Genomic DNA, 14,636 nt, shown 5'->3' with positions numbered 1-14,636 from the left:
ACAACCAAGGGTCTTAGGAAGGTAGGCAGCAGCCAGCCCAGAAGCCCTCTGCAGTGCAAACTGTCCACCTGAGGTAAGGGAGTACCAAGCATTGTCTATCTCGATGACATATTTGAATTCAGAAGATGGGCCACTGTGCTGGGACAGGGGGCACATAAAGACTTTAAAATTCCTCTGGTTCCTACTGCCTCTTGGTTCCTGGCATGTAGACTTTAGAGAAGGCAGACAGTCAGGAAAGCATTTCCACTGGGGTCATGAATTAGCCCTTCATAAAGGGGCAGCAGTGGAGGCACCCTTTAGCCGTGCCTACAGACAGGTCTGAGGATACCAAATAAGTGAACTGAGTCTAGGGGTAGCTTCAGTTAGTCTCTGTAATATTTTTCCTACTAAATGTTCACTGCTGTATACTTTACTGAAAATCAACTCTTTTAAAAAGTGGCAGCCTTAACTCTGTCACTGTAGGGAATTAAGTGAAGGACCTGGGCCCACTTGGAGAAAAGAGGTCCAGAGAGATCCACAGCCACAGCTTGAGGGAAGAAAGAAGTGACCTGCAGCCAAGAGTAGCAGTTTAGAGGGACAGAGAAGTTGTGATTTAGAACTACAGCTAACCAGAGGCCAGCAATAACCAGAGCAGATCTATTCAGTTTCTCATAGCCTTAGTTTCCTTATCTGAAAAATGGGCATATCAGTAACTATTTCACAGGGTTGATTGAAACTAAATGTATTAATGGAGTAAACATTTAACAGTATTTGGCATATAGTTAAATGCTCAATATTGTTCATTACTAGAAGTCCAGCACGTGAAATCACGTGGTCCCACCCACCTTCGTGCGCCTGGCAGAGCTCACAGCCCTGCCCACCCGCACCTGTGTCAAGTCCCCCCCCCGCCCTGCGGCCGCACACTCAACCTTCAACCTCCTGATGACCAGTCTTTGGTCTTTCCACCGTGATGGCGTCACAATCATGGGGTTTTTTATGATAGAGATTATTATTATTATTATTATTATTATTATTATTATTAAAGTAATAGGATCCATAAGCTTATCTTTGGGGAGAGCATTTGGTAGGGGTGTTAGGAGCTGTGGAGATCATATCCCACTCTATAGGCAGAATGAGGCTGTAGGAGACAGACATCACAAGCGTCAGAATGAGTAGTGGAAGCAGAAGATGGAAAAGTTTTAATCATAGGATTCAGGTGGCTGGCCAGGTCTACGAAAGTAAATAATGATCCACTGAAAGCAGAACCCAAATTGTTACTTACCAAATATCTTCAGGCCAGCCATACTTTATTAGATCCTCATCTATAGGGAGATACAAGAGAACAAAGAAAAAATAATAAGCCGTCAAATGAAGATATGCCAGATAATAGATAACTAGAGGCCTGGTGCACAAAATTAGTGCATTGGGGGGGTGGGGCAGGAGGGATGCCCCTCAGCCCTGCCTGCACCCTCTCAACTGGGGCCCTCAGGGGATGTCCAACTGCCATTTGCAATCTGGGACTGCTGGCTCCTAACAGCTTGCCTGCCTGCCTGCCTACCTGATCACCCCTAATCCCTCCTGCCTGCCTGTCTGATTGCCCCTAACTACCTTTGCCTGCCTGATCACCCCTAACTACTCCCCTACTGGTCTGATTGATTACCCCTAACTACTCCCCTGCTGGCCTGATCGCCTCTAACCACCTCTGTCTTGTCCAACACCCGGGACCCATGATTCCCTCCTTGGGCTGGCTGCAGCCCCAGGGAACCGTGGGAGGGTAGCCTTGCCAGGACTGCACCTGCAGGTGCCCAGGACTATGGGGCAGGCGGTTTGTCCCTCTCCCAGGCTGCAGCCCCAGCTGCTGGTGCTTGGGACTGCGGGGTTGATGGCTTTTCTCTTTCCCAGGCAGCAGTCTGGCTGGTCCCCATTCCTCTCTTGCAAGCTCATTTGTGTTTGGCTGATCCCTATTCCTCTCTCCCCAGTGTTGACTGTCTGAGCCATAATGGAGTGACAGTGTAAGGGTGTGAGGACCATTTGCATATTAGTTCTTTATTATATAGGATTGGAAAGGGAGAAATATCAATCCTTTCCTCAAATTTGTTTTCCTCCCTTAAAGAAGAAATGAGTAATTCAGAGTCTTTGATGCTTAACAATTCTGTAAAAATAGTTTCTACAACTGGACAATTATAATTGTTATAATTATTTTATAATATTATAAAGTTCAAAGATTGTTCTATTTGAAGATAATAAAACTGACAAATCAGAGCAGTTAAATAGTTAGATGATGTCTTAGAACATGTCAAACTTGTGGCCCACAACGATTATTTTTATGGCCCCAGCCAAAATAATGATATGTAAGAAATGTTTTAATAAAAATTTCATAACTTAATTTTTACAATATTCTGTTATACATAATTATTAATAACGAACTACAATGTTCGCTAATGACTGATTACTATGATTGTGTTGCATTTATTTTCCTTACAGGCCTTACAGGCAGGCACACCATTTCTTTCCACTAATACTAACAGCAAATACGTTAGCAGCCGACTGCCAAGTCATTAGTCTTGTTCTGACTTGTTTGGTGTGTGCAAAAGGAAATATTTCACTTTCAGAGAACAAGAAAATAGGTTTGTGTTACACTTATTAATTTGTGCAGTTATTCTGGGCCTGTAAATTAATGCTGAAGAAAAATATTAATTTTTATTAAAATATTCTATTATTATTTGATGTTAACAATTACTCATTTACTTCAGCCCTTTGTATTCAGCATGTCTGTATCAAAACAAACCTACGTTCCTATGACAATTGAAGCTTTTGGGTTTTTGCAGCCCACATAAACTTAAACCTTATTTGTGGCTTGTGTTAGCCTTTGAGCTTGACATGCTTATCTTAGAAAATTGAATCACTGAAATAACACTTATACAGTGAAACCTCAGTTCTTGAACTTAATTCGTACCAGAAGTCTGCTTAAGAAGCAATTTGTTAAAAACCAAATCATTTTTCCCCTCTAGAAATAATGTAAATTGAATTAGTTCATCCCCAAATGATTCTTACATACAGTACATGTCTAATGAACTTCTTATATACAGTACATGTCTAAAGAACTTCTTATATACAGTACATGTCTAGTGAACTTCTTAATCTATAAATAAATATACTTTTCTTACATTGAACCATCCCCTACTAGCCCAGTGGTTGGCAAACTGCAGCTCTCGAGCCACGGTTTGCTGCTCTGTTGACTAATGAGTTTGCCGACCACTGTACTAACCTTAAAGGAAGTTTTCATATATCACTGCCTACAAAATGCTATCATCAACTAACTGCTTTTTCTTTATCCAAATCAACAATAGTTTTTCACTCCATTCAATTGCCCATACTAGCTGTTTCCTGAGCACTTTTACACCCCTACCAACATTAGTACTCCTGATGGCCTCTTTATGCTTTGAATTGTGCTAAAGGTAGATTTAGCCAGCAACAAAAGCATTCTCTCCTTTGTTGCCTAAGAGATGCTTTTTATCATGCTGAGGTATTCTGAAAAGGTTGTCAGCTGGAAAACTGAAATTTTGGTCAACAACCAAGGTCTGACTGTAAAAATGCTTTTGCTAAAACCAATGGCATTACATTTTACTTCTTAAAAAAAAATCTTCTCAATTATAAAATTACAGAAAATAAAGGAATAAATCAAACACCCAAAGTATAAAAAAAGAAAATAAAGTTTGTCTCAATTCTGTCACGTGGAAATAAAATAGAAGAAATAGCTAAATGTTAAAAGTAAGGTCTCTCTCATCCAGCCAGTACAGCTCAATTGGTTAGAGTATACACCAAAATTGCAGGTTCGATCCCCAGTCAGGACACATACCAGAATCAACCAATGAATGTGATAACTTAATTCTATCATATGGAAAACTGTAAATCTGCTTTTGCCCAACCTTGTACTTCTCATAGCTATGAATAATTAGTAATTAATTATGTTTAATACAGACACCATAAAAATTCTAAGATAAACAAAATAATATATAATCTAATATGTATCCAAGAGCCCTAGCCGGTTTGGCTCAGTGGACAGAGTGTCAGTCTGTGGACTGAAGGTTCTCTAGTTCAATTCTGGTTAAGGGCACACGCTCGGGTTGGGGGCTCATTTCCCAGAGGGAGCATGCAGGAGGCAGACGATCAATGATTCTCATCATCAATGTTTCTTTCTCGCTCTTCCTTCCTCTCTGAAATAATTTTTTTTTTAAATGTACCCAAAAAAGTATTATCTATTCAACTCAATGGGGTATTTCTTTCCCAGAAAAGCAAAAGGATGGTAAACCTTGTTTGAAGGTACTCTTAGCAACTACAGGCACCATGAGTTCTCTGAAGGGCCATCTACTAGCTTAAGTGGGAAGCTGAGCAAATAGCAGAAAGGTAATGAAAAAATAAGGGAAATCTAAAAACCTTTTCCTTAGGCAATGTTTGGCTCCCTGGTGACACCTGCTGGCTTAAAAAAGGAATACACCTGAAAGCTGTTTAGTGAAAGTAAAAAATTCAATTAAAAATGCATTTATATTCCATCCAGCCCTTAGTCTGAAGTCATCAAAGCTATTAGAAATTAAGTGTGATGTGGTAGGAGCACTAGGATAAGGGTGCTTTAAAAATGTTATATCTTCTGCCCTAGCCTGTGTAGCTCAGTTGGTTGGGTATTGTTTGATTCTGGGTTAGGGCCCAGGCTCAGGTTTCAGCCTGATCCCTGGTGGGGGTGGGAGTGAGGAGGTGGCATGCGGGAGGTAGCCAATCAATGTTTCTAGCTCACATCAATGTTTCTTTCTCCCCCCTCTCTCTCAAAAAAACAAAACAAAAAAATCAAATAAAAAAATTCTTATAAGAAACTTGACCCTATGCTTCCACTGCTTTTCTGTGCTGCAAACCAATAAGTCACACCTAGAATCAATGTCATAAATTCATTATAAATAAGTTACATTATTCTGTTTTGCTTTTCTCTCTTGGGTAGGATGTGGTAGTCTTGCTTTATACTGATTCTGCTTTACAGCAACCAGTATTATAGCAAGGTTCTAAACTATTTATATAGATCTGATTTATAACTATATTTATATAACAATTACTGATCACATTATTATATATCATATATATGCTATCTATTATGCACATGTCATATCTTAAATATAAATAAGTATACAAATACTAACTATAGGGGCCCCCCCCAAAATGTATACACACTTTGAGTAATTAATAATTCCAATGGGTTAAATCTGAAAAGATACATCAATTGAGCTATCCCAAAAGAGTGTGTATACGTTTTTTGGGGACACCCTGTGTATAATTACATCACTGCTCTTTGACATCTTTTAATTTTGGCCTTATTTATTTCATTAATGTAAAATATCTCATACTGAAGAATGTTATACTTGCCTCTTTTAAAGGATCAAGTTTAAACTGTTGTCAGTTTCAAACTGCACCTAGAACAGACACTGATGGTTTTAGAAAAGAAACAGAAAGTATACCTGGAGGTTAAAGAAAGGTGATTGTAGTGAATTAGCCAGCTCTCAGACTACTAAGGCAAAGCCATCAACCCTGAGTGTTCCAGTGAGAGAGGAGGCAGCTTTGAGGAACTAAAGATGCTCCAGTGCCCACTATGGCTCAGATACTTTACTCAGGCTCTTTCATTAATTCTCACAACCCTGCAAGGTAGATACCACCTCTTAATCATCTTCTTACAGCTAACAAACCTGAAGTTCAAAGAGGTTAAGAAACTATAGCTAGTTTGCTAAAAAACTGGAATTGTAACTCTAATTGGCTTGACTTAAAAGCTATCTTTTCCAAAACATTACACTACCCTGAGAGATAAGCAGTGTGTTCTCCAAGCCTAAAGAAGAGTAATTCTGGCATTTTTCTCTGGAGCTCTTATTGTCCTTCTTTTCTCCTCACTTCTGTGTTCCGTACCCTGAGGGTCAGTGCTGTAGATTCACTGCTCTCCGGATTAAGAAAGCTAAATTTCACCTTCATCTCCATCCTGCAGTCAAAAGGTTATCCCTCAGGCAATGTTTTTCTTTTTAAAATTTAGTTCCAATTCATGAGAGAGTCAAAAACACAATCTAACAAGTTGTGTTTAGCTTTTAAAACATGAAAAAACTGAAAACAGAGGGCACAGCAAATAATACGGATTTTTTTGTAAATTTTTGTTCTAGTTACGTGTGTACACCATTTAGTTATATGATTGTGTACGGTATGAAATAATGTATTTCATTCTAAAAAGAATGGTCAACAAAGTTAAAACTGTTATTATTTCATGACTTAAGAGCCATCTTCAGGGGGTAGGGACTGAGTGAAGGTGGGCAAAGGGGGTGAAAGTTGGGACATCTGTAATACTTTTAACAATAAAAATAAAGAAGAGCCATCTCCAGCCCAGAAAACTATCAGATATGTTTCCACTAACTTTAAATGTGGTAAAAATGTGCAGAAAATGATCTTTTCAAAGTCCAAGTCACAGATTATTTTTATTTAATCTAAATTAGCAAAGGTTAACCTCTGATTCACATCAACCTAAATCAAAACTCTTTGTCAAGTTTCTATTGAGCAAAAGGTGGTCCAATTAGCTAAAATATCATCAATATAACTAAATTTTAGGAAGGTTAATCCCTTATAGTTATTTATAATGTGTTAGTAGTAGCTGAAAACTCAGATCCAAAAAACCATTGGGGAAAAGCAATTAACACTTACCTTCTGGAAATTTCAAAATCAAATGCTTTGGAAAACTTACTTTCATATTTATCCTTTCCCATGTAAATAGTGTAAGCAGATGAGTTAACTAAGACAAAACAAAAATAAAAAGTGGTTAGATAACTTCATCACCAAAAGTGTTTCATAGGAAAAACAAGCGACAAATGCTTCGATTTGGGGTTGACAAAAAACATGGCCTACAGGCCAAATCCAGCCCTGCTTTTAGACAGACCTCAAGCTAAGAATGATTTTTATGTTCAAAAAACAAGAAAGAACAAGCTACAGAGACATGGCACACAAAGTCTAAAATACTTACAATCTGGCCCAAACAGAAAGTTTACAGACTCTTATTAAAAAGTAGAGGCTCAATGCACAAATTCGTGCACCAGTGGGGTCCCTTGGCCTGGCCTGTGGGATCAGGTCAAAACCAGCTCTCCGATATCCCCTGAGGGGTCCCAGATAGTGAGGGCCCAGGCCAGGCCGATGGACCCCACCGGCACACGATTGGGGCCTGGGAGGAACATGGAGGTCGGCTAGCTGGGGAGGAACCAGGGAGGGCTCCAGGGAGTGTCCCGCCCATCTTGCTCAGTCCCAATCAGCCGGACCCCAGCAGCAAGCTAACCTACGGGTCAGAACATCTGCCCCTTGGTGGTCAGTGCACGTCATAGTGGGCCTTAGTATATCATTAGAATATTATGCTTTGATTGGTTGAATGGATGACTGGACACTTAGCATATTAAGCTTTTATTATATAAGATTATACAAAATAGCTACTTTCCTCAATAGAATTTAATGCAATTTTAGTTCTGTCCTTTGCTTTTGCCTTCTTCAAAAGAATTAAAAACAAAAAAACACAATAAAATACTTTCACCCCATCACTTAAAAATAGGTTCCTATACTTAGTCAAGTTTTATTTTTCATAATTCTAGTTAGCAAATATTAAATTACATTTCAGGTGTGCTACAAATTATAATGGGATCCCTGTTCCATTAGGAAGAAACATGACTCTTAAACTTGTAAAAGTGACATTGTAAAAGTCATGAAATGTTACTCTGAATTCTGATTACATATTAGAATCGCCTAAGGATACCTCAGCTCCACCTAAGACTAACCAAATCCTGATCTCTGGGGGCAGGCCCTGTTTTTGTTTTTGTTTTTAAGATCTCCAAGTGATTCTAGTGTGAAATCATCGTTAGGAACCATTATTCTAAATCAAACCAAATATTCCAGGTATGGCTTACAGTAGGAATGACATTTATTTTGCCGAGCTAGAGTTTAACAAGGGCATCCTCCATTTGGAGTAAAACAAAAAGTTAAGTTTTCTAACTGATATGCTAACTGGGTCCTGGTTTCCAAGTTAGTCTACCTAAACTTATTTGATCCCATTTAGATCTAAACTCCTAGTTACTGGGTTCTCAGTCTACAAAGCCTGACACACAGGTGGCAAAGGTTGGGCTAGGCCAGTGGTCGGTAAACTGTGGCTCTCGGGCCACATGTGGCTTTTTGGCCCCTTGTGTTGCTCTTCCACAAAATACCATGTTCGGGCACGCACACGTACAGTGCGATTGAAACTTCATGGCCCATGCGCAGAAGTCAGTTTTCAGCTCTCAAAAGAAATTTCAATTGTTGTACTGTTGATATTTGGCTCTGTTGACTAATGAGTTTGCCGACCACTGGGCTAGGCAGTCTGTTGGGTGTCACTCCAGAACACAGAACTATCATATGCAAGTGGAGCTGCTGCCAAAGAGCAGCATTCTTTCATTGTAGATTCTAAAATTCAGGATTGCCTGTACTTTCGGTAATGAAGCACTCCTAAGTCATCAATTGTGGTTCTCTCTCTTGGGGAAAGAAAACTCCCAATGCCTTCAATTAGCAGTTATAATGACTACAATCCATAATTACTTAAAAGTAGTTGAAATAGCTTGAAAGGAGAGAATGTTTGCATTGATTAGCTAACTGAAATATGGTACTTATCTACAACTGAGCACTATATTAGCATGATAAGGCCTTAGCATGGCATATAGCAAATGCCAAAAGTACAGGAATAAAACTAGAAAGTGTTTCAGAGTTTCTCTGCACAACCTGACAATAATATTATACATGTTGATACATGTACCTTGTTAATCCTATGTCACCACTTGGAATACATCCTAATTAAATACTTCATCAAGCAATGATGTTCTTTTTACAATCTAAACACTAATTATACTAGTTAAACACATTATAGTACATCCATTTAAAAATGCCATGTACCCATTTAAAAAGATATGCCCACATGATTTTTGTCTTTCTATATACAGTAAGATTCAATTGGTAAAAAAAAAAAAAAAAAATATATATATATATATATATATATATATATACACACACACACACATATATATATATATATATGTACTTTGTATATACACATCTAAATATCTTTTTTTAATATATGCACCCATTTTCTTTCTATGTACAGAAGGATATACAGCTTAACAAGTTACCTTAGTTTTCTCACAGAATATACAGTTGGTTTTTGCATTCAGAACAAAATTAATTTTAAAAACGATTAAAATTAAATAAAGCTGTTTGTGTTGGCCAAGGTATCTAACTTAAGCCAAGAGAATGACAGATGACTGTTTGGATGGTTGACCTATAAAATGAGATGATTAAGAACATTAACTGCTAGTAACCCAAACTGAGAGGCATTCTACAAAACAATTCAACTAACTGAGTCATGAAAGGCAGAGACTGAGCACACGCTCCAGATTAGGAGACTAAAGAGTAATGAATGACAACTGAATGCAATGATTTGTAATTTTCCTTTCTTATACACTAGTAGCCCTGCACACAAATCCGTGCACCAGTAGCTCCCTCCTCCCCGCTTCCCTTCCCCACAGCTTGCTGCCCTGCCCCCTCCTGTACCTCTCGGCTTCCTGCTGATAGCTCGCTTCCCCACCCTCCACCCTCCAGCTAATCTGAGATCTGGTCATTACTTAATGGTCATTATGCTTCACAGAGAGCATCAATCAGCCTATGGACTGAATGGTTCCAGGTTCCATTCCGGCCAAGGGCATATGCCCAAAAGGGGGCATGCAGAAGGCGCCAATGATTCTCTTTCATCACTGATGTTCTCTCTCTCTCTCTCTCTCTCTCTCCCTCTTCCTTCCTCTCTCTGAAATCAATAAAAATATATTTTAAAAATTAATAAGATAATGTCCTTAGTTTAGAAAAAAATACTTAAGTATTTAAGGGTAAATTGCAACTTACTAACAAATTGTTCAGGAGAAAATATTGTGCGTGTCTGTGTCTGAGGGGGTTAGAGCAAAGGGGAAAACTAAGATAAGACAAATGTTAGAATTTGGTTAGAAAAGGTAAAATGTTAGAATTTGGGGGATCTAAGAGAAAAATAAAAAGGAAATATTTTACTGTTCTTAGAACTCTTTTGAAAGACTGCAATTATGTCAAAATAAAAAATTAAAAATAAAATGAGGATGACTGCTGATCAAGAAGCAAACAAAGAAAAAATAAACTGGATTATTTTATTATTCTCACCCAAATAAAAGGGTTGATTAGTATGGGAAAGAATCATCTTGAGCTTTTAGCACATGTTACCAATTATGACTAAAGAATTTAATAGATTCAGCATTGCATTAAAAAAAAAAAAATCATCTTGAGACCTGATTCAGGTGTAGCAACCAACCCAATTTTAGAGGCTCGGTGATAATCTCATACTTTACAGAACAATTTATCCTAAGATAGATGCTATTAAAGGTACTAAAAGTACAAGTGGACTTAATGAGCAAAGTGCAAGTATTTTATGGGTCCATAAAACATATGGTCTTGAATTTGATATTGGAAATACAGTAAAGTGAATGTCTCATTATGCCATTATGAGAAAGCATGAAAGAATAAAATTGAACAGATTTTAGTCAGAGATACTAATCTTAAAACAAAAGGAAAGGTAAACACTTTCTACTGAGACTTTTCTCCCCATTTAAAAAAAATGTTTTATGTGGTAACCACTTGGTTAAAAGCTTGGCTACCTCTACGAAGTCATTTCCTAAAGATTCTGCATTTCAAGTTTTTTTGTTTTGTTTTTTTGTGTTTTTTCCCCCTGTTTGGAATACGTATGTAGTTTTACTATTTCCCTGGAAAAGTTATAATTTTCCCATTAACTTTGGAATTTTAAAAGATTTGCTGCACAAATGCAGTTTTAGTAAGGCTAAGTATTTTTCCCACAGAAAGCAATTCTGACATTATAATGGAAGCCAATGAGAAAAATATGATTCACAAACCGGCTGAAGCACTCTCGTTCTATTAAGGGCACCTGCATATGTATGACCAGTGCTCAAAGAATTAGAATAAGCTTTGAGGAGAATAAAGTAACCAGCATAAAAATAATTTTATACCTGTATACCCTGCCTGTACTTTCTGTTTCCTTTCAAACTTGAATAGATATCTATGTTGTTGGGGACTTTCACGAGTGAAGAAACTCCAAAGAGATGCTCAAGTGATCTTATGACAGAGGGCGCAAGACAGAACAGAGGAAGGACTGAAAATGCGCTCAGGGGCCTATGAATGCTGTCAGGATAGTTTGAATGTAGTGTGTAGTGATTTTAATATGGGTCCGATAAACCAGATCTACAGAGGCAGAGAAATAGCATATGGCACACTGTGGAAGTCTAAACTATTGTACTGAGAAAAATAATGGGATGTGACCGTGTAATTGAGTAGATTGGGTCTGGACCCCAATGTTCTCATCTCTAAAGAGAAAGTACAAAACGCTACATACCCATTAAAAAAAGGGGGGGGGGCAAAAGCAACATGGAGCTCACCTTTAACAAGCAAGCAGGGTCAGTAGCAACAGCAAAGTGTGTTATTATTAAGTAAAAAGATTACATTCATTTACCCAACAAGCCATCTACTGAGTAACTATTATGAGCCAGGCACTATGCTAGGAAAACAGGATAAAGAGAAGACATCTGGTCCCTGCCTTCCAGGGGTTTACTACCTTACGTACAATGCCAAAGGTATACACGGAGTGTTAAGGAGTGTATCGAAGAGGTGTATCAAAGCAATCTCTCGGATGGGAGCTGGGTCGGAAAAGGCATTTGAAGAAGATAAGCCAGAGCTGTCTTAAGGGTGTAGTACTTAAAACTGGGCACTGATTTTAGCAAAGGGAACCACATAAGCCGAGAAACGAAGTCTAGGCACAGCACTGAATGCCAACAGCAAACCAGAAACATCATCCGATGTCACTTCTCAAGATCCGAGACGTCAATTCTGCCCAGGGAGTGGCTTTATTGCCATTCTAGGGTCTTTTCATGGCTCTCTGCTGCATCCCAGACCCTAGAAGGCCAGGGCGTGCTTGCCATAAGGCAGAGTTGCTGGCAAGTGTCTTTTTTTGTTTTGTTTTTTTAATCAAAGAGCATAATTACCAGGGCACAGGCAGAATAAAGGCCACGGTAGTGGTGGTAGTAGTAGTAGTGGGTCTTGAAATGAGGTGTCAAGAAGCCCACAAACTGCCCAATTCCAGGTAACGAAGGGAGCTCATCTCAACTCCTGGATGCTTAGACCGCGGGGCGGGGGGGGGGGAGGGGTGGAGAGTCCCTCCGCAAACCCCCCATCCCCAGACCCAGAGGAGGGGGCACTCGGAGGGAGACCACCGGAATGAACGGCACAGGGGACCGGGAGGGCGCGGGCAGAGGCAGCCAGCGCGGAGGAGGCGCTTCCCAGCGAGGTCCAGGCTCCGCGACAGCCTGGGGGGAGCCCGGCTTCGGGAGCGCCCCGCGGGGCACGGACGCCGGGGTCGCGGCGCCCACTCACCGCTGCTGGTGAAGTAGAACACCATGATCGCGGCGGCGGGCGACTCCGGCGTGGAGCGGAACCACCCGATTCTCGAGGCTCCGGATACCAGACGCCGAGGCCACCGGTTCCCGGGAGCCTCTGCGCGCACTTCCGGCGGATGTTGGGCAGCGTCATAACGCAGGCTCCGGGGGCGCCATGTTTTATCCTGGCGCGGCGGAGGGCGTTGGGCGGGGCCGCGGTGTTTCTGGGCCCAGAGGATGGTGCCAGGACGACTGGTGGTTGGGAAATACAGCGGGAAAAGCCATATTTTATTTTTATTGTTTTTAAATTAAGTATATATTTTATAGATTTTTTTTTTTTTTTTTTTTTTTTTTTTTTTTTTTTTTTTTTTTTTTTACAGAGAAGAAGGGAGAGGGATAGAGAGTTAGAAACACTGATGAGAGAGAAACATCGACTTGCTGCCTCCTGCACACCCCCTACTGGGGCTGTGCCTGCAACCACTGGAATCGAACCTGGGACCTTTCAGTCTGTAGGCGGACACTCTATCCACTGAGCCAAACCCGTTAGGGCTATTCTTTAAAATTGAGTTTATTGGGGCAACATTGGTTAATAAAATTACATGGGTTTCAGGTGTACAATTGTAATAATATACATCATCTGTGTATTGTACTGTGCACTCATCATCCCAAGTCAAGTCTCCATCACTGTTTAGCACCCCCCATATCCTTTTTTACCTACCCCAATCCCCTTGAAATGCCACCATCTTTAAAAAATATATATATTTTATTGATTTTTTGCAGAGAGGAAGGGAGAGGGTTAGAGAGTTTGAAACATCAATCAGCTGCCTTCTGCACACTCCCCACTGGGGATGAGCCCGCAACCAAGGTACATGCCCTTGACTGGAATCGAACTTGGGACCCTTGGTCAGGGCAAATGCCACCATCTTAAAAGAAAAAATGTCACCGAAACTGGTTTGGCTCAGTGGATAGAGCGTCAGCCTGCGTACTGAAAGGGGGTATGCAGGAGGCAGCTGATCGATGTTTCTCTTTCATCGATGTTTCTAACTATCCCTCTCCCTTCCTCTCTGTAAAAAAATCAATAAAATATATTAAAAAAAGAAAAATGTCATTAGCTGAATTTGTTTTCAGAACCTTCACCCAGTGGAAGGTTAAGTCCTGAGGCTTATCAGTTGGTTTTATCTGCTTCCCCACCCCTAACCCCATTCCCTGACCCACCTGGGCTCCCAGAAGAACAGAAACTGTTTGTCTTCTTCACAGCTGGGTGTTCACTCCACCAATGGCGGTGCCTGACACTTCCTTAGTTCATTAAGTTTTGAATGAACCCAAATTCCTCCACTTTTGTCATTCTAGGTCCACCACTTGTAAGGCACACCTTTTGATTTTTCTGTGCTTCACTTAATATGCAAAATGTAGATGGTATAGATAGTGGAGCAGCTCATTCATAGATTATTTTGTTAGGTTTAAATACGTTAATGGGAGGGAAGGGTTAGAATATAGCACTCAAGTGAGTTGCCGACAGGCAATATACTTCTTGGAATTGGACTACCACTGTTCTGCCTTTAAGATCCACCAACTGCCCAAGCCGGTTTGGTTTAGTGGATAGAGTGAAGGGACTGCAGCGAAGGGTCTTGGGTTCAATTCCCAATGGGGGCACATGCCAGGGTTGTCAACTTGATCCCCAGCAGGGGGTTTGCAGGAGGCTGCCTATCAATGGTTCTCTCTTAGCAATGATGTTTATATATCTCTCTTCCTTCCTCTCTGAAACCAATAAAAAATACATATTTTAAAAAACCAACCGTTACTTGTGAGATGGGACAAATTACAAACCTGTGACTCTTAGATTGCTTTCTGCTGTAAATTGGTAATGATTTTACTCCGGTGAAGCTGTTACTCTTATGTCATAACTTAAATTTACTTAGAACTAAAAGTGTTCCAGAGAGTACCAGGAGTTGGTAACACAAAGATATGGTAAAAGTAATAGCTAACAACCAATGACTGTTAGGAACATTCCAGTTCCCCAAAGTAGGAACCTAGTTATATCCTATAAATAGTGATTGTTTTCAAGTCCTCTGTAAAATGGGAATAGTAATACATATCTCTTAGATTGTGATGTGGAGTAAATAAAAC

The 14,636-nt window shown here is 40.0% G+C and overlaps 1 protein-coding gene across 5 annotated transcripts in view; it reads right to left on the bottom strand.

The window, feature by feature from the left end:
* The window catches only part of CCDC25 (coiled-coil domain containing 25), a 38,858-nt gene extending 26,201 nt beyond the window's left edge, over positions 1 to 12,657 (bottom strand). The window contains exons 1-3 of one of the 5 annotated variants that reach the window (XM_045576306.1): positions 12,508 to 12,657; positions 6,697 to 6,784; positions 1,262 to 1,301 (exon numbers count right to left, since the gene is read on the bottom strand). In XM_045576306.1, the coding sequence (XP_045432262.1) occupies positions 1,262 to 1,301; positions 6,697 to 6,742 (86 nt within the window). In that variant the 5' untranslated portion in view covers positions 6,743 to 6,784; positions 12,508 to 12,657. The remainder of the gene's footprint in view (positions 1 to 1,261; positions 1,302 to 6,696; positions 6,785 to 12,507) is intronic. The other 4 variants (XM_036423684.2, XM_036423686.2, XM_036423685.2 and 1 more) reach the window with 4 other exon arrangements.
* Between the last annotated feature and the right edge of the window lie 1,979 nt (positions 12,658 to 14,636).

The sequence above is a fragment of the Pipistrellus kuhlii genome, unplaced genomic scaffold, assembly GCF_014108245.1.
Source record: "Pipistrellus kuhlii isolate mPipKuh1 unplaced genomic scaffold, mPipKuh1.p scaffold_m20_p_8, whole genome shotgun sequence".
Lineage (NCBI taxonomy): Eukaryota > Metazoa > Chordata > Mammalia > Chiroptera > Vespertilionidae > Pipistrellus > Pipistrellus kuhlii.
Note: the sequence above shows the minus strand (reverse complement) of the source record. Positions and strands in the feature narration are given on the sequence as shown.